We start from the raw sequence: 23158 nt of genomic DNA, 5'->3' as shown, positions 1-23158 counted from the left end.
GCGCTGTAGAGTGGAGTGTTGCGCTGTAGAGTGGAGTGTTGCGCTGTAGAGTGGAGTGTTGCGCTGTAGAGTGGCGCACTGCGCTGTAGAGTGGCGCACTGCGCTGTAGATCAGCGCGCTGCGCTGTAGATCAGCGCTTTGCTGCAGACTGGACCGCTGTCCTGCAGACTGGACCGCTGCGCTGTAGAGTGGAGCACTGCGCTGTAGAGTGGAGCACTGCGTTGTAGAGTGGAGCGCTGTATAGTGGAGTGGTGTGTTGTAGAGTGGACTGGTGCGCTTTGTGGAGTAGTGCATTGTAGAGTGGGGCACTGTGCTGTAGAGTGAAGCACTGTAGAGTGGAGCACTGCGCTGTAGAGTGGAGCACTGCGCTGTAGAGTGGAGCACTGCGCTATAGAGTGGAGCGCAGTGGAGTGCTGCATTGTGTAGTGCTGCGCTGTAGAGTGGAGCGCTGCGTTGTAGAGTGGAGTGTGCGATGTAGAGTGCTGCGCTGTAGAGTGGAGCGCTGCACTGTAGAGTGGAGCGCTGCGCTGTAGAGTGGAGCGCTGCGCTGTAGAGTGGAGCGCTGCGCTGTAGAGTGGAGCGCTGTGCTGTAGAGTGGAGCGCTGCGCTGTAGAGTGGAGCGCTGCACAGCAGAATGCTGCGTTGTGTAGTGTTGCGCTGTAGAGTGGACCGCTGCTCTGTAGAGTGGAGCGCTGCGCTGTAGAGTGGAGCGCTGCGCTGTAGAGTGGAGTGCTATACTGCTGTAGATCAGCGCGCTGCGCTGTAGATCAGCGCGCTGTGCTGCAGACTGGACCGCTGTGCTGCAGACTGGACCGCTGCGCTGTAGAGTGGAGCACTGCGCTGTAGAGTGGAGCGCTGCTTTGCAGAGTGGAGCGCTGTATAGTGGAGTTGTGTGTTGTAGAGTGGACTGGTGCGCTTTGTGGAGTAGTGCATCGTAGAGTGGAGCACTGCGCTGTAGAGTGGAGCGCTGCGCTGTAGAGTGGAGCGCTGCGCTGTAGAGTGGAGCGCTGCGCTGTAGAGTGGAGCGCTGCGCTGTAGAGTGGAGCGCTGCGCTGTAGAGTGGCGCGCTGCGCTGTAGAGTGGAGCGCTGCGCTGTAGAGTGGAGCGCTGCGCTATAGTGTGAGTGCTGCTCTGTAGAGTGGAATGCTGCGCTGTACAGTGGAGTGCTAAATTGGAAAGGTCTGCGCCGTAAAGTGGAGTGCTGCGCTGTAGAGTGGAGTGCTGCGCTGTAGAGTGGAGTGCTGCGCTGTAGAGTGGAGTGTTGCGCTGTAGAGTGGAGTGCTGCGCTGTAGAGTGGAGTGCTGCGCTGTAGAGTGGAGTGTTGCGCTGTAGAGCAGAGTGCTGTATAGTGGAGTGGTGTGCTTTGTGGAATAGTGCATTGTAGAGTGGAGCACTGCGCTGTAGATTGGAGCACTGCGCTGTGGAGTGGAGCACTGCAATGTAGAGTGGAGCAGTTCGCTGTAGAGTGGAGCGCTGTACTGTAGAGTGGAGTGCTGCATTGTAGAGTGCTGCGCTGTAGAGTGGAGTGCTGGACTATGAAGTGCTGCACTGTAGAGTGTAGTTCTGCGTTTTGTAGTGCTGCGCTGTAGAGTGGAGCGCTGCGCTGTAGAGTGGAGCGCTGCGCTGTAGAGTGGAGCGCTGCGCTGTAGAGTGAATGCTGTGCTGTAGAGTAGAGCGCTGCGCTGTACAGCAGAATGCTGTATTGTGTAGTGTTGCGCTGTAGAGTGGATCGCTGCGCTGTAGAGTGGATCGCTGCGCTGTAGAGTGGATCGCTGCACTGTAGAGTGGATCGCTGCACTGTGGAGTGGATCGCTGCGCTGTAGAGTGGATCGCTGCGCTGTACAGTGGAGTGCTAAATTGGGAAGGTCCGCGCTGTAAAGTGGAGTGTTGTGTTGTGTGGTGCTGCGCTGTAGAGTGAAGTGTTGCGCTGTAGAGTGGAGTGTTGCGCTGTAGAGTGGAGTGTTGCGCTGTAGAGTAGAGTGTTGCGCTGTAGAGTAGAGTGTTGCGCTGTAGAGTAGAGTGTTGCACTGTAGAGTAGAGTGTTGCACTGTAGAGTGGAGTGTTGCACTGTAGAGTGGAGTGCTGTATAGTGGAGTGGTGTGCTTTGTGGAGTAGTGCATTGTAGAGTGGAGCACTGCGCTGTAGAGTGGAGCACTGCGCTATAGAGTGGAGCGCAGTGGAGTGCTGCATTGTGTAGTGCTGCGCTGTAGAGTGGAACGCTGCGCTGTAGAGTGGAGCGCTGCGCTGTACAGCAGAATGCTGCGTTGTGTAGTGTTGCGCTGTAGAGTGGAGCGCTGCGCTGTAGAGTGGAGCGCTGCGCTGTAGAGTGGAGCGCTGCGCTGTAGAGTGGAGCGCTGCGCTGTAGAGTGGCGCGCTGTAGAGTGGAGCGCTGCGCTGTAGAGTGGAGCGCTGCGCTGTAGAGTGGAGCGCTGCGCTATAGTGTGAGTGCTGCTCTGTAGAGTGGAATGCTGCGCTGTACAGTGGAGTGCTAAATTGGAAAGGTCTGCGCTGTAAAGTGGAGTGCTGCGCTGTAGAGTGGAGTACTGCGCTGTAGAGTGGAGTGCTGCGCTGTAGAGTGGAGTGCTGCGCTGTAGAGTGGAGTGTTGCGCTGTAGAGCAGAGTGCTGTATAGTGGAGTGGTGTGCTTTGTGGAATAGTGCATTGTAGAGTGGAGCACTGCGCTGTAGAATGGAGCACTGCGCTGTGGAGTGGAGCACTGCAATGTAGAGTGGAGCAGTTCGCTGTAGTGGAGCGCTGTACTGTAGAGTGGAGTGCTGCATTGTAGAGTGCTGCGCTGTAGAGTGGAGTGCTGGACTATGAAGTGCTACACTGTAGAGTGTAGTTCTGCGTTTTGTAGTGCTGCGCTGTAGAGTGGAGCGCTGCGCTGTAGAGTGGAGCGCTGCGCTGTAGAGTGGAGCGCTGCGCTGTAGAGTGAATGCTGTGCTGTAGAGTAGAGCGCTGCGCTGTACAGCAGAATGCTGTATTGTGTAGTGTTGCGCTGTAGAGTGGATCGCTGCGCTGTAGAGTGGATCGCTGCACTGTAGAGTGGATCGCTGCGCTGTAGAGTGGATCGCTGCACTGTAGAGTGGATCGCTGCGCTGTAGAGTGGATCGCTGCGCTGTACAGTGGAGTGCTAAATTGGGAAGGTCCGCGCTGTAAAGTGGAGTGTTGTGTTGTGTGGTGCTGCGCTGTAGAGTGGAGGGTTGCGCTGTAGAGTGGAGTGTTGCGCTGTAGAGTGGAGTGTTGCGCTGTAGAGTGGAGTGTTGCGCTGTAGAGTAGAGTGTTGCGCTGTAGAGTAGAGTGTTGCACTGTAGAGTAGAGTGTTGCACTGTAGAGTGGAGTGTTGCACTGTAGAGTGGAGTGTTGCACTGTAGAGTGGAGTGCTGTATAGTGGAGTGGTGTGCTTTGTGGAGTAGTGCATTGTAGAGTGGAGCACTGCGCTGTAGAGTGGAGCACTGCACTGTAGAGTGGAGCACTGCAATGTAGAGTGGAGCAGTTCGCTGTAGAGTGGAGCGCTGTACTGTAGAGTGGAGTGCTGCATTGTAGAGTGCTGCGCTGTAGAGTGGAGTGCTGGACTATGAAGTGTTGCGTTGTAGAGTGGAGTGTTGCGCTGTAGAGTGGAGTGGCGCGCTGCGCTGTAGAGTGGAGTGGCGCGCTGCGCTGTAGATCGGCGCGCTGCACTGTAGAGTGGCGCGCTGCACTGTAGAGTGGCGCGCTGCACTGTAGAGTGGCGCGCTGCGCTGTAGAGTGGCGCGCTGCGCTGTAGAGTGACACGCTGTGCTGCAGACTGGACCGCTGCGCTGCAGAGTGGAGCACTGCGCTGCGCTGCAGAGTGGAGCGCTGCGCTGTAGAGTAGAGTGCTGCGCTGTACAGTGGAGTGCTAAACTGGGAAGGTCTGCGCTGTAGAGTGGAGTGTTGTGTTGTGTAGTGCTGCGCTGTAGAGTGGAGTGTTGTGTTGTGTAGTGCTGCGCTGTAGAGTGGAGTGTTGCACTGTAGAGTGGAGTGCTGTATAGTGGAGTGGTGTGCTTTGTGGAGTAGTGCATTGTAGATTGGAGCACTATATAAGTACTATTCATAATTCCACTTATATTTATATCCTAAGGTAAGTATGGGTGGATAATAAAACTGCAAATATATACTTACTTTACAATACAGTGGGAGGTTGCTATAATTAATGCAACATTCTTGCAGGTTCCTATTAACAACCTCATTAGAGTGCCTTCAGATTAGGCCACGGAAAGTAAATCTTCCTGTACCTTATGCCTTTTGAATACAAATAAACACTGACATGCCAAACATTCATTCTGAAATACTCCACATCGACTAGCTTCAAGGGAGACCACTTTCATAATAATTTGTTTTTCTGTTCATATCTGATGTTTCCAAGTGCAGCACAAGTCTTGGTACTATTAAAAGTAATTGTATTCAATTCATAGACCTCTGAAGTAAATGAAGTAGTTTATTTTGGTAGGGCTCAAACTTGTGAGTCTCAGAAGCAGTGTAACTCACTGAGCCATCTGTCTGGCTATTTAACACATCTCAGGACATGGTCTAATTAACAAAAGTCGCTCTGGTCTGCCCACTTGATGCAGGTGCATGTGGCGTTTTACTCAAAGGATAGTGAAAAAACACAAGCCTGGATTTAGTCATGGCCCTACTGCAGATTGCATGGATCTCGGAGGGCAATACATGTTTACTATCCAAAAAAGTAAAAATATAAACCCAACAGTATGCTGTCAATTAGTCTTCATCACAAGGCAGTTAGAAAACATGTTTAGACTCATGGGGGGATAAACAAACAGGAACATCCATTGACCTTAAGTTTCAGCAAATACCATTCACCAGCTTTTATAAATTACCCTCCTGACCCCTGCCTACATGCTACACTCTGAAATTATGTTGAAGCATCGACAACTAAGGTGCACTTTACATAAAAGAACTACAGTCACCGCCAAAGCTTTAGCCACGATACTCTGAGACATAGAAATTTCAAATGTAAGTAAATGGGCAGCATTTTGTTAAGTAAAATACTACTGACTTCAAAAAGTCCAAGGAAGTAATTTCATTCTGTAACGTTCTCTTCACACCTACCATTGATGGCCTCAGTAAAACCCTTCCTAGGAATGTGGCTTCATAGAGACAACAGCTATTTCTTCCTTTAAACATGGCACGCGGAATCACTTCAATTTAGTACACACATCGAAGCGATACCACATGGAATGTTTAAAGAAAGAAATACCCTTCTTGTGTTTTGACGGACGACCGGCCCTAAGTGAATGCCATTGCCAGGGCTGTTTGGTGCACGCCGGTTCCCGGAGGAATCCATCCACCCTGCAGTTGTCAAAATGCAAAAAAAGGGTATTATTTCTTTCTTTACACATGACCTGTGTAATCGCTTCACCTTTTGTACTAAGTCGAAGCGATTCCGCAGTGTCATGTTTAAAGAAAGAAATACTCTGGGTCTCTTAGGCATTTTGACGGCCACTACGGGACAGAGTCACAGTTGTGGGGCCAGAACACAAGAAAAGGAGAAGAGCCAATGCATGTGGGGGTTAGCTGGGGGGGCACGCAATAGGAGAGAGCATTTACGAGGGGGCCGTGCCCGCACCACAATGAAGCAAATAGAGTAAAAGACGATGATTATATGCCATAATAATGAAAATGGGATTGTACTCACAGTAATGCCTTGCTTTGCCTCACGCCGTGCGAATGGCCTCACGTGCAGTTCACACTGCGCATGACCATGACACGACCCTCCCTGCCCCGCCTTTAACAAAAGGAGACACCCAGGCGCTGACGCAGGAGAAAGTGGAACTTTGCTTTCAGTTCGTTCTCGATCCTGTATGGATATCGACTCTGGTCCAAGTGCCAAATATATTATTAATATTTACTGGCCCAGCGGCGGATGGACAAAGACCATAAGACCAGGGGCCCTTAGAAACCATGGGCAGGGCAGGCTGTCCTACCAAAAGTATGCTTATAAACTATAGTACCACTGAGGCCCCCCCCCCCCCCCCACCGCATGGGCTGCGGGGCCTTACGTTACGCCACTGCTCGCATGCGCACTTTGCGAGAGCCCGGCCCCAATGCGCATGATTTTTAATATCCAGACCCCACCCTAAGTGGTAAACTACTCCTCGGCTTCAGCTTGCCGGCCGCGCCAGCACCAGGTGCATTTATTTAATAAATTTTACATGGAATACTGCCAGCCTTATGCACAGCAGCACATTTAGTATTAATTATGCAGCAGATCTAGCTGTTACTGAACTAACTCGGGTCGCGGACCGTCACCAGGGCCAGGGCCCAATTCCAAACAGGCCCCCTGGCACAAAAGCGGCCCCCACACCATCCAGCCAACCGGGGGATTGCCAGGTGCCCGGACTGGTGTCCGGCCCTGCCGCACTCTACAGAGCCCTGCATTCTACAGCTACAGCGCCCCGCACTCTACAGCGCCCCGCACTCTACAGCTACAGCGGCCCCGCACTCTACAGCTACAGCGGCCCCGCACTCTACAGCTACAGCGGCCCGCACTCTACAGCTACAGCGCCCCCGCACTCTACAGCTACAGCGCCCCTGCACTCTACAGCGCCCCCACACTCTACAGCGCCCCCACACTCTACAGCGCCCCCCACACTCTACAGCGCCCCCCACACTCTACAGCGCCCCCCACACTCTACAGCGCCCCCCACTCTACAGCGCCCGCACTCTACAGCGCCCCGCACCCCCGCACTCTACAGCTACAGCGCCCTGCACTCTACAGCTATACTCCCTGCACTACAGCTACAGCGCCCCCGCACTCTACAGCGCCCCCGCACTCTACAGCGCCCCCGCACTCTACAGCGCCCGCGCTCTACAGCGCCCCTGCACTCTACAGCTACAGCGCCCCTGCACTCTACAGCTACAGCGCCCGCACTCTACAACGCCCCGCACTCTACAGCGCCCCACACTCTACAGCGCCCCACACTCTACAGCGCCCCACACTCTACAGCGCCCCACACTCTACAGCGCCCCACACTCTACAGCACCCCACACTCTACAGCGCCCCACACTCTACATCGCCCCACACTCTACAGCGCCCCACACTCTACAGCGCCCCACACTCTACAGCGCCCCCCACTCCACAGCTCAGAAGGGCCATGAGATAGATTCTATCACTGTCGCCAGCATCATGTAAGTTGGGGATCGGATCCCTGGCTGCTCAGCCAATCAGAATGCACCTCACAACAAACGAGTAATTTTCTAGTTGCTGGCACGAGTGTGAGTGCTGCCCATACTGCTGAGGATATCAGTCTGGGCTAGGAGTGTCCTGAATTGTGTGCACTGGTGTCAGATGGATTTTTAGCAGTACTAGAGGCACGCACTGTACAAATAAGCTGTGATACTGTGCCGAGGGTGGAAGAGAGCAGTCCAGAGATCTGGTGGACACAGTAAACCGTGTGCAGGCCTGCGGTTGTTAAAGGGCTGAGTCTAGGACACAAGCCCATGAAGGAACAGGAAAAGGTAATTTTTCTGGTTCACCTTCAAAGGGAGGTAAAAAAAAAGAATCTTGGTCCTCAGAAGTAAGTGCTCGCCTCTAAGTGGCCACCACTAACCACTGTAGGCTACCTTTGAACATACACAATTTTATCTATCCCTCATACAAACTAAATTGGAGAAATATGCCTGCCCGAGACAGGATTGTGCATTAATAGGTGATGTAACTTCACAATCTTTAAGCTTCCACAACAATCACAGTGGCACAACAACACATACTTGAGCATAATTCCTTTGCAGGAGAGTGTCACACATCACATCAATATTTAATTCATGCACTCTATATGGGGCCTCCTCTGGGAGGAGAATATATGCGGCAATGTGAAGGGTGGGGCTAGCATGCCTGTGGGGCCTGCCTGGTCAAGAAATCAGCACAGACCCGGTATCAGATGCTAAAATGGTAGACTCAAGACACTGCATACATGATGACATCGGTACAAACCAGTACAACGCCGAAATAGGCCTCTCCTCCAAGAAAAATGGCACAGATGCAAATATCGATATCAAATCAGGAAATTTCTCAGACGGTCCGTCGGTCAGTCTCTTTGAGAGGCGGGCAGAGCTGTGACCGAAGTCAGTCACTCCCGTGCCCGTCATGAGCACACGCCTACTGTGACTCATGACGGCAGGGAGCCGTCCTGGGTACCCGAGCGCCATGCCACGCCCCGCCACGCCTCGCCCCCCTCGCACCGCGGCGGAATTTGCCATGCGGCGAAGGGGTTAAGCTATTGGCATTGTAAATGAAAATGCTTTTTATTTATGTTTTTAAAACGAAAACAAAAATAAAAGGCATGTTATTTGCAATGTCAATAGCTCAAACTTGCGTAAATGCGAGACCTATTGCATTGCAAATGCTTGTCTAGGATAGGGGTGACTTGGTCTGTTTTTATGCAATCTGGGATGTGCCCTTGTGCTAGTGAGGCATTGATGATTTTGGTCCAGAGAGGTGAGACGATATGGAAGATATGGGGAAAGCAATTTGAGGGGATATGGTTGTTGAAGTGGTTGTTAAGTTTGGTCGTCGCTAGAATCTTGGTGATGTCATCGAGATCGTAGAGTTTAAAAGTGGCCCAGTGACAGTTATTTTTGGTCAGCGGTAGCTCATGCAGTGCAGGAATTTCGGCTTGACTGCTCTTTGGGGTGGCCGAGTTGCTTGCCGCCGCACTAAGTTCGAGTTGAAGGGAGTTAGTTTTAGCTGTGAAAAATGAATAAAATTCTACGCTACTCAACTCTGATTTCGATTTTAGGAGTTCCGTAGATCTAAGTTTGCTTCTCTCTTCATTTAAGGCTCCGCTGAACCATGGGTTTTTGTCTTTATCCGGAATTCTTTTGAGTTTCGGTGGAGCGGCTTAATCGAAGACTATGGTCATTGAGGAGTTGTAGTGAGCTGTGAGGACGTTGACGTCTGAGAAGTTATTGGGGGGAATGAGAGCCTTCTCACAGTGGGAGGCCAGGTTGTTCCAATCTATGTGTATTGTGTCTCTTATCCAATGCTTTTGCTTGCTTTGTTTCGAGAAAGTTTTCTTGTAAGCTGATGGAATTTGGAAGGTGATAATGTGATGATCTGACCAGTCACAGGGAATAACAGAGAGTGATTCAATAGTATTTTGTTTAGATATCATCCAATCAAGAGTGGCACCCTTTGAGTAAGTCAGCATTGCGATAACTTGGGTCAGGGAATGGTCTGCTAGGAAGGTTTTAAGAGCGTTAACCTGCTTGTCTGGGGGTTATCCCAGTGGAGATTGAAATCACCCAGGTATATGTCTTTGGAGTGAGGGGAAGAGTTTGAGGTAATAATTTCCATAATCTGGTCAAGGAAATCAGCATTCGAACCTGGAGGATGGTAGAGTATATGTAGATTGTGAGAGTGGATACTCGACGATTTAACAGAATTCCCCAGGTATTCACAAGAGTCTAGGGGTTCTGAGTGAAATTTTGAGATGGTGATGTCGGAACGATGTAAGCAGGCTAAGCCTCTGCCTGTTTTGTGCGTTCTGTCTAATCTAATGATGTTATTGTCAGGAGGGACTAGAAGGTCTAGGCAAGGGGAGGATGATTCATTAAGCCAAGTTTATGTGAGGATGATTATATCCATTTTCCTGTTGAGGACAAGGTCGGCGATATTGGAGACTTGTTTTGGGGCTGAGCGGCAATTCAGTAGCAGGCAGGCGAGCGCGTTTGAGGAACAGTTGGCTCAGGGTTCTCGGTGTATGCGGTTAATGAATGAAGGTTATTCCGGTTTATTCCTCTAAGTCTTGGGTGGGAAGTTCTGCTTGGATCGCTAGGGATTGGGAGTATAGCGTATTCATCTATATTAGTGGTAGGGCCAACCGTAGTTTCATATAGCTGTAATAGTGTTTGGATTTCACGGTCCGTTATATTTTTGGGGAGTCTGTATGTGCGCAGAAATCTATCGGTTAGCGGTAGGAGGATAGTTTTTATCTCCTTCACAACCGTTGCTAGGGATTTTTCGAGATGTTTAAGTGTAGAGAGGGAGTTTTCAGCGAGTTGAAGGAGATGAAGGATGTTTCTGATTTCTAGGATAACGTTTTGTAAGTTTCGGGTGGTGACAAATGGATGTGTTTTGGGAGAATCTTGATAGGGCGGGGGCTGAAGTTGGGTGTTGAGAGGGGGGTGTTGTTGTTGTTGTATTTACTAGATCTAGATGAGGGAGTTGTTACGGTGTGTGAAAAGGGAGTCAAGTTGTTGACGCTTCCTTCAACAGATCTAGGTTGAGGCAAGGGTCGTAGATCTTCCAGAGGTGCTGATAGGGTGGAGGAAGAAGTTGGGTTCTGAGGTACCCTGGGTGGGTTGATGGACTGGCTTTTTAAAGCACCGAGCTGATGGGAATTGTTAATGTTAGTTTCCACAGTTCTGGTAGGGGTAGGGGGTTGTTGATCTTCAGGATGAGCTGAGGGTGTGGAGGGAGAAGAAAGGCCCTGGGGTACATGGGGTGGGATGATGGATTGGCTTTTTAAAGCACAGAGCTGATGATAATTGTTAATGCTACTTTCACCAGTCCTAGGTTGGGTACGGGGTTGTTGATCATCAATAGATGAAGGGGTGGTATAGTGGTTAGGTTCTGAATGACGCTGCCTGTGGTGATGGTGTGTGTTTTAAGGGTGAAGAAGTATTTATCGAATAGTTCTAGGTCCTTGTTAGCTGCTTGAATGAGCACGGTGCCATTTTTGTAGGACGTTATGTTCAGTGTAGCTCTTAAGGTTTTGCGTGGGTGCCGTCGTAATCCTAGTTCCGTAGGGGATATTTTTATGTTTCTGGACATTTAATAGCTTGGCGCAGGTCAATCGCCATTTTGCTATTTTTCCTGTGAAGAATATGAGGTTATTGAGCATAGTGACTTTTTTGGCATTAAAGGAGGGATCTAGGAACAGGGTATCTGTTTTTTTCTGAACAAATTGTGCTTGAAGGTTTTAGAGGCATTTTTCGATAGATTCGAGGGATATTGAATAGAGTATGCGCTGTTTCCATCCTGTACAATGCTAGGTCCCGCCATGTTGGGAAATTTCCTATGTACCGTGAGGGAGCGATCGTAAGATAAACAAAACGATGTTTGAGCGCCGGTTCCTAACAGTTGTTAGTGGGTCTTAATTCTTCTTCTGTGTGCAGTTGTTACAAGACGGCTGTTGTTTTGGTGGACGCTATGGAGCGGGGAGAGCTAACTTAGTAGGTGTCAAGCATCTGACATTCGGCTTGGGGGTTTTAATACTAATTGAAGTAGAAGTAGTAAAGAGATAGACTGTACTGAGAAGGCTGCTGATTAGTTAGGGCCAATAAAAGGTTTGTAAATTATATTAGGCTTGGATGGTTTTAATGCTGATAAAGATAAATAGGGATAAATAAATAGTCGTAAAAGATGACTAGATTTTTGTAAGGGTCTAAAGCCGGATGTCTGCTTATTTGGTGTTGATAGTATAAGCATTAGTCGTTACAAGATGGCTGCCGTTTTAGTCACCAGTTTGAGACTGTTTTGGTGTTGATAATTAAACGGGATTCCCACGTTACAGGATGGCTACCACTTTTGGCTGGGCACCCTTCCAAGATGGCTGCTATTGTGGTAGAAAATGATTACGATATGTCTGCTAAGTATAGGAATCCTCAGTCCGAAGACAGTGATTTGAAAGGGAGCTGTTTCCAGATGGCTGCTGATTAGGTGGTAGCCATTTTGATTGCTGGCTGGGAAAGTGGTACTTAGTATGAGAAACGGGTCCAAACTACTTGAGAGGCATGTGAGAACAAAGTTACTCTCCACCTAATAGGCTGTATTCAGAACGTTCATACTTATTTTTTATACTCACATCAAATCAGGTGGCACTCCTCATTACAAGGGTCAGGCGTCGAGTCAGAAGGCGACGAAGAGCTAGGGCAGGCGGTCGGATATGCTCAGACCAGATTAGGTGATCCACATAATAGGCTCTGCTGGTGCTGGGGCAGTTCCGTGCAAATCCGTTGCGCTGGTTGTAGCCAATTCAAGCGTGCAATCCCCGGGGGTGGGACAGCAGTTGAGCTTCCAGATCGACCCAGGAGGTCCAAACGGGGGCCGCTCTTGGACCGGAAAACGCCTCCCTGATCGGACCAGAGTGTAACCGGAGTGCAACCCATATGCCGCCGGCGTCTTCGTGCTAGATTCCACCTCCCGACTCTGACCACAGGCACAGCACAGTCTTCACTTTCTGCGAGTCTCTGTCGCTGCAGGCTCCTGGGGCAGGCAACTACGTCTCGGCAGGCAATCCGGGTCAAAGGATTCTGAGCGGAGCTGCTGGTATGCTCGGCGCAGATTTCCCCTCCTCCAGCCCTCAGCCCTCAGGATCTCTCGGATCTCCGACTGCATCCTTGACTGGAATCCCCAGGCTGCACTCAGGGAATGGCATAGATGTTTCCTCCAGTGGTCAAAACAACACCTGGGATCCAACTCCCTGGGCGGCAGCAACCCGTTGAAGGAGTCCGTGTAGCTCCTATTGCGAGGGGGTCACCCGAGATGTTTCCGTGCCCCGAGGGGTGAGGATTGACTTGATTCCGCAGGCTGCAATCTGGGAATGGACGATCGGCTGGTTCCTCCGGTGGTCACAACAACGGCTGGGACCCACCTCCCTGGAACGGCAAAGCGAGGCCGGAGGGCGTCTTATACCGCATCTTCATCCAGAAAAGGTACAGAGTAGTCAATCACTTTTCTGGAGGTCTCTTGTTAATAGTTACGTTGCTAGTTTCGTTTGATGTGCGCGATGGGCTGGTATAACAGGGATATACACTCGGTGACTATTCCTTACCTTCGGAGCTCAAGAAAGCCCCTCTGCTCTGTCGGCCATGACACAATCGGTAAAAAAAAGAGTCAATAGCCATGTGAACCACGATGAATAGATTACCACTTTAGAAGATGTACCCTCATAAAACACCCGAAACAACAATCCCCTCCCCCCACCCCGTCCGGTAACGTCCGATGCTCCTGAAGATCACCGCATTCCTGCACCCTTGGTTTCGTGCATTAAGCAGTTGGGGAAGATGGTGTGTTGTGCCAAAGATTTGAGAGACGCAGCACTCGTAGATATTTGGGCTGTGTGATCTTGTGGAATTCTAACAAGAGCAGTATTATAAAGGGGCTCCACACTTGCTGGAAGGAAGCCGAGGAGTTGTTTGGGTGGCCGAGATGCACTCCATCCCCAGGATATACCAAAGCCTACGCAGCAAACCAGTGTTTGTAGGTGAAGTGGGGGAACCCCAGTGAGACAATATGTTTTGCAGTGCTGCCCCGAGTGCCATACCCATTTGCCGTCCCCTCATGCTTTCGAGTGGATACGTGATGGGGTTGGGAAGACCTAGAATGACGTAAACAGGAAGTCTCTGGATTTGTGTGTCAAATAGGTCATCTACAGTGTCGAGGATCGTATTCCAGTGGGATGAGTGCCTCGGGCAGTCCCACAGAATGTGTAGGAGCGTACTGTCATTACCACAGACACGTGAGCAGGCAGGGCTCCTCTGCGGGTTGCCTTTGTGGAGGCGCACTGGTGTAAGGTACCAATAAGTGGAGATTATCATGGCGGTTTGTATGCTAGCTACATTCTTGGCTGTATGTTTGTCCCTTTCATAGATGCCTTCCCAGTCCTCCTACGCGAGGTCGCCCCCTAATTCCCTCACTAAGCGCTGCTGTCTCGATGTGGGCATGGGCAGTGACGGAGCATAGCGATACAAAAGGGGATGATGGACGGAGCGTTTGTACAAATCAAACACTCACCCCCAGTCAACTGATCTGGGTTTAATCCATCACCATTCTTTAGTTCACTCAGCCACCCCAGTTCAGACATGGCTATATGCAAATCAGTCTGACCCTGTGCCTTCTGGGAACAGTCCAGCCCGAACTGCCAAGCCATGTCTTCCCTGGACCGGAAACAAGCATCCTGGGACCAGTGACGGAGCATGTCATACAGTTCTGAAATCAGGCCCTTATCGTTAGTCTTAGTGAGAAGCCAACTTTCATATTTGATCATTCGACGACCTCCCTCTTCTCTCCCCCCTGGCTGTAGTACCCAATGCCGCAATTGCAGATAACAGAAACTTTCTGTTTCGGGAATCCCATACTCCTGCTTCGTCTGGGGGAATGAGATGGCACCCGAGAGGTCAAAGAGTTGACCCACCGATCGGCACGATGTGTCCCGACAGACCCCATATGCGTTGTCGGACCAGCCCAGGATAAAATCGTTCATCCAAAGAGTGGCGTCAGGGGGGATGGGAAGGTAGTAAGTTTCCGGGCGACCGCTACTCCGTCCCAAACCGATATCACCGATTTAGTGATGAGAGATCTCATTAAGCTGCGTGGGCGCTGAGCTTTTTTTAAGGAAAGGAACCTCCAGAGAGGGATGCCTGCTAGGGCTCGGTCTTGAAATACCCATCTTTTTTCGGATTCTGGTCTTGCTCATTCCAACAGGTACCTCAGCTGGGCCGCCTTATGGTAGCTGAGGAGGCTGGGAATCCCCAGCCCACCCCGTTCCGACCGGCTGTACCCTAACGCCTTGCTCATGCAGGGTCGAGCCCCAGCCCAAATGAACTGGTTATTGTCTCACTGCATCGAGGCAATCACCCCAGGGGGCGGCAGTGCCGGTAAAGTCGGAAACAAGAAGAGAGCCCTTGGGAGAAGCGACATCTTGACCGTCGCTACCCTGCCTAGTAGAGAAAGGTGATGTTTACACCAGGCGCCCACGTCATGCCTCACTCATCTCACTAGCTTGGAATAGTTTAGCTGTACCGTCTGATGCACGGTCCCCACCAAGTCTAATCCTAGGTACGGTATGGAGGCCTCTGTGCGGATGCCATACAAGGAGTTGTCATGCGAGTGAGTGGGCGATGGCTCCAGGTTCAGTTTGAGGATGAGTGATTTCCCCACATTAACTCGGTAGCCGGATACTTTGCCTAAGATATCAAGTTCCGTCAATAAGGCCAGAAGCGAGGCACTCTGGTTCACCAGCGCCGCTATCACATCATCCGCGTAGAGGCTGATCGTGTGCGTTTCCCCTCCGAATGGGATCCCTTGGATAGTGGGATTGTCCACGACCCGCTGCGCGAGAGGTTTGATGTACAGGGCTAATAATAAGGGAGACAGGGGGCATCCCTGCCAGGTTCCCCTCTGGATCGTAAACGGTCGCGAGGAGGTGCCATTTAACTAGATGGAGGCTGTAGAGCTGTTGTAGCAGCATCCGACCCACTCCCAGAACTTCTCCCCAAGTCCAAATTTAATCAGTGTATGGCCCAGGAACCGCCAATCGACTCGGTCGAATGCTTTTTCAGAGTCTACCGTCAGCAATAGCGTGTCCATTCGCGTTTGGTGAGCTTTGTCAATGAGATGTAGTATCCTCTTGGTGTTGTCCCCGCATTGGCGAGATGAACACGGCTTGATCCGGTTCTATCAGGTTGAGCATGTAGGGGCCCAGACGAGTGGCGAGTATTCCTGTGAATATCTTAAAGTCCACATTGAGTAGTGATATGGGGCGATATGAGCCGCATTGCAGCCTATCCTTACCGGGCTTTGGCAGGGCCACCACGGCCGCATCGAGCATTGTGGTCGGGATTGGATTCTCCTTACCAAAGGAATTGAACAGTCTTACCAAAAGCGGGGCCAGGATGCTACAAAATTTCTTTTAGTACAGGGTCGGGAATCCATCCGGTCTGGGGGATTTGAGCAGTTTGAGGCGCAATATCGCTGTGATTACTTCCTCGATCCGGATGGGGGCATCTAGCATTGTCGCCTGGTCCGGAGTGAGAGTAGACATAATGACCGATTGAAGATATTCTAGGGAGCTCTGGTCAGAGGAAGCATCAGCGGTATATAGCTTCCTATAGTAGTCCCGGAGGTCTGGGCTATGTCATTATCCCCCGTGACTTCCTCTTGATCTTCTCCCCGCAGTGAAGTCACTTGAGTCCGTTGCCTCAGTGCCCTAAATCTATTGGCTAGGAGGCGGCCTGTACGGTTGCCAATGATGTAGAATTAGTGTTTTAGCCTGGCCGCTGCGTATTCAGCCCTATCTAGGTCGATCCCTGCTAATTGAGCTCGTGCAGCCTTGAGTTGTCTCCACACTCTGGAAGCCCCCGTCCTACGGTGGACCCTTTCCAATTCCTGCACTTAAGCGGACAGGGCATCTCACAACTTATTGTGTTCCTTGTTGTCAGCAGCTGCTATCGCTATCAGCTCCTCCTGTACCACCGTCTTTCACGCTTCCCATAAAGTCATCATTGCTACGTCTGGGTAGTTATTGAAGGCTAGATAGTCCTGTATGCAGTTAGTAAGTTGTTGCTCTGCAGTTTTCTTATGGAGCATGGTTTCCCTGAGTTTCCAACAGCCTCTCGGGCGTGGGCCCATTGGTAGCGTTATAGGTACTGTCAGCGCATCATGGTCTGAAAGGGCAGCTGGCTCGATGCTCTCTTCCTTCACTACCCCTCTGACCTCCCTCGTGCCCAGGAAATGATCTAAGCGCGTGTATGATTTATGGGCGTGAGAGAAAAATGTGTATTGGGTGGAAGTCGGGCGTGCCTCCCTCCAAAGATCGCCCAAGCCCAGCTCGCGCAGAAATTCCTTCCCCGTGACATCTCCCCCCTCTGGAAGTAGGAGGTGTGGGATCTATCCTTTACTCAAGTCCATTACCAAGTTTAGGTCCCCCCTATCAAAGCATGCGATTCTGGGGAGCCTTTGCATCCGTAAGCACTGTCTGTCGGAAACCCTCCGACCCTGCATTTGGGACATATATGGAGCCAATTACTAAGAGGTGGGGCCCAAATTATTATATATTATAGGCCAGGAGTCTCCCTTTGAGTTCTGCTACTTTCTCCTTCACCATCCCCCGCAACGATGGGATACAAGTATGGCCACCCCCTGCTTTTTGTCCCCTGTGGAGGAAAAGTATTTGTGGGGGAACGCTCTGGATCACAGCCTGTGGTGGTCTTTTGCTAGAAGGTGGGTCTCCTGCAGGAAACAGATGTCGCCCCCCGTTTGCACTAGGTATGACAGGACAGCTCGCCTTTTAACTGGGTTGTTGAGCCGTTTAACATTGAGTGTTAGTATCTTCACGTCTTTAGCAGCCATGTTCCTTGACAATAGGTAATGCTCGCGAGGTCCCTGAGACCCGTGGTTCTCCCCATGGGGAAGCCCCCGCGTGGAAATATGATTGTGCATGCCCCCCCTGAGTTGTTTGTCCACACCCATCCCAGCCGCTTATGAACTACTTAGCTGTCCCTCATTCAGGTGAGGCTTAATGATGTGGAGGTGACCCTTTAGAGAGAGATTCCAGCACTGCCTGTCTCTCCAGTGCCATCACCAACGGGTCTGGTTTCAATGCTCGCTCTGTGCTTCGCCTCCCCTTTACCTTCTGCAATCGTTCCCGGGGGGCCTGCCTTTGTGCCGGAGTGGCATCCTCCAGTTGCGGAAACTCAATGCCCAAGATCTGACAGGTGTCCCGTAGCGAGCAAGATTGGCAGAGTTTACCCTGCCACTTGAAGATGAGCCGGAAGGGGTGTCCCCCTGAGTACAGCACTCTCTGACTCTGAAGATACGCTGTGGCCACCTTAAAGTCTCTCCGCTTCTGAAGAGTTATCAGGGCTAAGTCTTGGTAGAGGGCTACCTGGTGGTCCTGGTACACGAGAGAGGCTGTTTGTCCCTAGCCGTGCGCAGAATGCGCTCATTCAAGCGGAAGTCCGGCAGGCAAGCTAAAATGTCAGGTGGGGGAGCCCCACTCGGTGGGCCCTGTCAATACAGATCTTAAAGCCCTCGGACTCACTCAGGACAAACCGGAGGAGGCCTTGAAGGTAGGTGGCGACGTCTGACCCCTCTGTTTGAGATGGCACTCCCTTGATGTTGATGTTATTTCGGCGGGAACAATTTTCCAAGTCTTCAGCATGTGACTGAAGATCGATCTGTTGTTCCTTAAGAAGAAGAACCTCCTACTGCAAGTGTTCTACCTCCCCCTACGGAGCTTGATCCTAGTCCTCAAGTGTGGCAACGCGTTCGCCCACCGCATCGACATCTCTTGGCACCTCTTTGATCTCACGGGCGATGTCACCCTTCAGTGTGCAGAAATCTTCGCGGAGGGTGCCAAAGAGTGTCTCCAGAAAAGCACGGGTAACCGGGGCATCCAGGAGGTCACTCTCCGCTCCTGGGTGGTCTCGCAGGGAGGCCCCTCCATTCCCCCGCCAGGCTTCAGGACCTCAGTCAGCATGTCCTCAAGAGACCTGTCCTTTCTCCCCCTGCCCGCTGCCATGTTCGTTGCAGGAGAGGTCACCCCACTTAGGCCGTCGTCGGCAGGGCGGTTACACTGCCCGTGTCTGCTCTATTTTTCGCTGCCGTCCTAGGGGCAGATCACTCTTTGGGCCGTGCCGGCTGGGCCTCACGACACGCACCCCACCCTACACCCACTGGGCTCTAACCAGTTGCTGGCCTCCCCAGGCCCGTGTCCCCGACGCCAGGCAGACTCAGATCTGGAACTCCAGTCCTCTTCACCGCCATATCAAGGCCCAGCCGCAGTTGTGCAGACCTTCCGGCCTCCAGATGCCGAGATGCACCACCAGGGTCCAGCCCAGCCTCCAGATACTGCCCCAAGGGCTGACTGGTGCCGGGGCCCACCGCCGGCCACCGTGGCCCCGGTGGGGCCCCCCCGACACCTGGGGTCCGCTCACCTGGTGCTTTCCTTGTGCTCCGCACCGGCGGGCAGCCTCTCTATCACTCATAGTTTGCTCCGCACTCCAGGGCACAGATGGGTCCAGCAGCCTGCCCCTCACGTTGTGCTAGCAATGGCCTCAGCGTCACCGACGATCCGCAGCGCCTGGCCGGCGGCCTCCTGCTCCTCCCAGCCACCACCTCCAAGGGGAGACCCCAGCCGCAGGCGGCATCACGGGCACTCAGCCCCTCACCTCACAGGCTGCTGTCTGCTCTCAGGCTCCGCGGCGCTGCACGGGAATCGCACTTCTCTGCCGGCTAGCACAGGTACAATTATCTCCAGCGGCAACTGCGACAGGCCCGGTCACTCGGCCAGCTGCGGAGCCGCCGCCATTTTGTGAGCGCCAGTCTGCAATTCCTCGAGCTCGTAAGGCAATCGCGGGGCCAAGGCACTCTGTCTCCAGGACCCCCCGGGTCCGCTCCGTCATTTGGCTTGGGTTCCGCTCGTCTTGGAGGGACAAAGGCGCAAAACTTGGCTGGAATGGCACTCGGGAGCGGGGAGAAGAACGGGACACGTCTCACCCGTTCGCCATCTTGTCCCCGGCCCCTCACTTGTTTGTTTTGACAAGTAACCATCAGTGCCACGATTCGATCTTGGCATTACTTCAACTGTTAATTACTTTAATACTATGAATACCTTTTTTATTGGGAATAACATGCAGAAATAGTGCTTTCACACTTAAAGATATACAATTAGCATCTGCTTTGTGCTGATGCTAGCAAACGAGAATTGCCTGACCATTTTAGAGGAATTTGTGTGTTTTGTTAAGTGGTAATAACACCTTACTTCAAACTGAAAAGTTGTGGTAAATTCCTGGAAATCCACTTATTGCACATTTAACTCAATTTTCCCCTTCAACAATCTTTAATTGAGGGATTTAAAGCAGATTTTCATTGTACCTCCTGCCAATCTTCAATATATTGCTGTAGCTATTTTTAGCAACCATTTGGTAATAGCAAGTTTCTGGGGACTTTTCAGTAATCGCCTTGTTAAATTCTGAGTTTACTTCACTGCCATGTAATATAGATAGATGTTTCAATATTGCCTTCAAACAGTTTAAAACCTGTGGATGTCTAGCTGCTGTATTCATATTCATAGAAAGAGCAATAAACCCTTCAATGCTCAACTCTACTCATAAGGTAGCTCTTTGTGTATGCAGGAAAAGGGCCCAGCAGAAGTTATTTTGACATCAATATAGCTCTTAACAGGCTGTAATATCATTCCATCTATTACCCATGCAAACCTACAATGGCCTTTCCCACAATGGACATCTATTCAAAATTCAAACCAGAACATTACTTCTTCTCTTGGAAATATTAAGCCACTCTAGAAAGACTCCTTTTCAGAGCAGTGGACCATATCTGTTACTGATTTCTCATCTGTATTTAATAGTGAACAAGACTTCACCCCAAGGGGCAACATATAATCCATCCCCTTTGAACTCTATTCTGTTTTAAAAGAAGCATCTATGGTTGATGCCAAGGAACACATTAGGGTACCCCTTCATTAGATCTAAATTTTCAGTGGTTAATATCAGTTCATCATGTCCATCTTTAGAAGCAGAATTACATTTGGTGATCTAGATCAGCATTACAAGTCCCTTATCTTGACCCAGATTGTGTACATTCAAGAGAATTGAAAGCCTTTAGTAAGGTTTGTCATGCAAAAGAATGTGACTCTCCATTTGATGTGTGACATGAGCATTCTTTGTGTATTTTACAGGGGCTGGCATGCCATGTATTTTATCTGAAGGACGGTGGTTCAATCCAAATGAGTTCCAAGCCTTTGGAGGTCGCCAAACCAGCAAAAACTGGAAGAAGAGCATTTACTGTGACACATACACACTAGAAAAATTATTGCAGGTTTGTAGTTTTTTTAAAGCTTTATTTATTGTATGAATCACTGACCATTCTATATATAATCACAAAACATTTTTCTCCAGAAATATAAAGGAAAAAAATAAAGGAAAAGTATAATATCATGATAGTTCAAAATTCAAATGCCATTAATAGTCATCATGTAAAATATAATTCATTAATATGTGGGGGTGTACAGCTATACCTGAGTACTAATATAAATACAATATAATAAATAGATCATAGAAACCTGACTAGGTTGTGAATTCTTATAGCTGCGACCAGTTATCAACATCTATTTCTTCAATTATGCTATTTTGTAGTACCTGCCTCTATTGGTTTTATTCTGCTCCCCATATTTGTGCAAATTTCCAGATAGCCCCTATTCCGAGGGAATAAAGTTTTTCTCTTTCTTTCAGGTTTCTACTTTTGATTACCTATTGTGCATGTTTTGGTGGATCCAATGTGTAGTGGTTTCGTCCACCGTGTGCCCTGTGCGCGAGGATTCTGTTCTCCCCTGCCTCGCGCTGCCCGTTGGCTCTCGAGGGAACGCGACTTATGCCAGTTAGGTCGAACGGTTGGCCGGCCATTTTACGCTGTGCTGGCTTGCATGCCAGACTGTACGTGGGAAGTAAATAAAGATTTAACTTAAACTCTTCTCCTGTCTGCGAGATATTACACTCGATTGTGGCGATGAGGAGTTTGAGTTCCCACGAAGAACCCACGAAGTAATATGGAAAAAGGTTGCAGCTTAAAACATATTGCTGTCTTAGAAACTTCAGAAACACTGCGTAACTTGAGGCGATTTGCGGTCTCGACTGGTGAGGCGTGGAGCAGTGTCTCAGCCTTTGAAACACGCGACGAGTCGACGCTGTTATCCTCATTGGTCCTCAGGATCGGGTTGACACCAATGGGTACAGCCACTGATGGGTACCTGTAAGGTAAGGACGATATACAACACTGTGTTCACTGGGTAGCAAGGCAAAGGCTTGTAATTAGCTAAAGGACCCCAAAACATTGAGAGAGCAAAAGTAAGCCAATACCATCAATGCGTGTAAGTGGGCTGTTTAATGTAAAACAAAAGAACAGGGTTTCCGTCCCTCTTAATATCCAGAATAAATAATAAGGCAAGTTCAACAATACCCTTCACCATCAGCAGCTCCTGGCGGAACTCCTCCTCGGCCGACAATGCTGAGCGATTCTCAGGAACCAACCATCTTCCGCAAGAGCAACAGTCCTGGCTACTCGCCAACGGAGGACACTGTGCTAAGCAGCGGCCGAAAATGCCGCTCGAGTTCCGCGTGCTGTGGTAGGGTTGTTGCCTACTGCTCCAGTACTAAGTTAGCGGTTGACGTCACCCCTATGTACCGGTTCTAAGGTCTGTGAGGCAAGCCAGTTCGTTTATGTCTGCAATCCGGTACCAAACAGCCAATTAGCACACCCTCGAGTGCTTACAGACTCCAAAGTGGTCTGAGGGTAAGACTCTGTTCCGTCCGGAGGCCGGGAACCACAACCTAGCCAAGACTGAGGGAGACAGGCGCCTAGCCTAGCGCTTCTCCCAGGGAACTCCGGCAACAGCCTGCGTCCGGCTCAATATCCGACGCTGCTTCTGTATTGCAGCCGCCATTTATGGCCGGGGAGGCCTGCGCATGCCCCGCGCATGGCCCGCTGGGTAGTGTAGTCCGGCAGCGCGGTGGTGAGTCCTGCCTGTTCCGTGCTATGTTCGTCGGGAGGTGGAGTCCATAGGCGGCGGCTCCCGCAGATGCAGGTAAGCTTTTCGCCACGTCCGTATGCCACTTCCGCTTAACGGGACAAAAGAGGGGGGGGAGGGCGGGAGGCGAGCGATCCTGACAGACGCGACGTTGCTGAGGGAAGGAGCGGAGCATCTGAGGTGAGGAGGTGGAGTGGACGCGCTCTGCTTTCTGTGGAGGAAGCGCACGACTGTACCGCCTCTGTCAGTCTTCCTGTTTGCTCCTCCCTCTGTCTGGCAGCTGTGGAAACCAACGAGGTACAACAAATATGGAAATGCTGTGGGTTTAGTTCCGAGTACAAGCAGAACGGAACAAGTGTGGAGAGCAAGAAGAGAAAAAGAAGGTATTTCGTATTTTTCTTCAAATTATGGCAGCAGAAGTATTGACTATCTTCTGTGGTGTTACTATCACCCTTTCATCAGCGTAAAACGTACAGCGTGCAACGTGACACAGTGGCATGCACACTTGTAAGAAAGGAAGATAAAATATTCTTATGGCCAGTTACTATGGAAAATTAAATAAACGTGGATGGTGAAAGAATTTATCAGGTGTAGGGCGAAGAATAATTTTAAAAAGGCAGTGTTCACTGTTGGCCATTGGTATAAATCTCCACAACATGCAAGCTGTCCATCCTCCACCACCATTTCTAGATGCTCCAGGAGAACCACCAGTGGTCTGGAGGAAATGGTTTGATGCATTTGAGAATTATTTGGGGGCAATTGGGGCGCACAGATTCAGACCAGAACGGAAAAGATTTTTATTGCTACACTCTTCAGGGTTTGAAGGTAGGGACACTCTCAAACATTTAC

The 23158-nt window shown here is 50.6% G+C and overlaps 1 protein-coding gene across 3 annotated transcripts in view; it reads left to right on the top strand.

Moving 5' to 3' along the window:
• The window catches only part of LOC144790632 (uncharacterized), a 490677-nt gene that overhangs the window by 140558 nt on the left and 326961 nt on the right, over positions 1-23158 (top strand). For all 3 annotated transcript variants that reach the window (XM_078665360.1, XM_078665361.1, XM_078665362.1), the window contains exon 6: positions 20465-20604. In XM_078665360.1, the coding sequence (XP_078521486.1) occupies positions 20465-20604 (140 nt within the window). The remainder of the gene's footprint in view (positions 1-20464; positions 20605-23158) is intronic.

Source organism: Lissotriton helveticus, chromosome 11 (genome assembly GCF_964261635.1).
Source record: "Lissotriton helveticus chromosome 11, aLisHel1.1, whole genome shotgun sequence".
In the NCBI taxonomy this organism is placed as follows: domain Eukaryota; kingdom Metazoa; phylum Chordata; class Amphibia; order Caudata; family Salamandridae; genus Lissotriton; species Lissotriton helveticus.
This window is presented reverse-complemented; position numbering and strand designations above follow the sequence as displayed.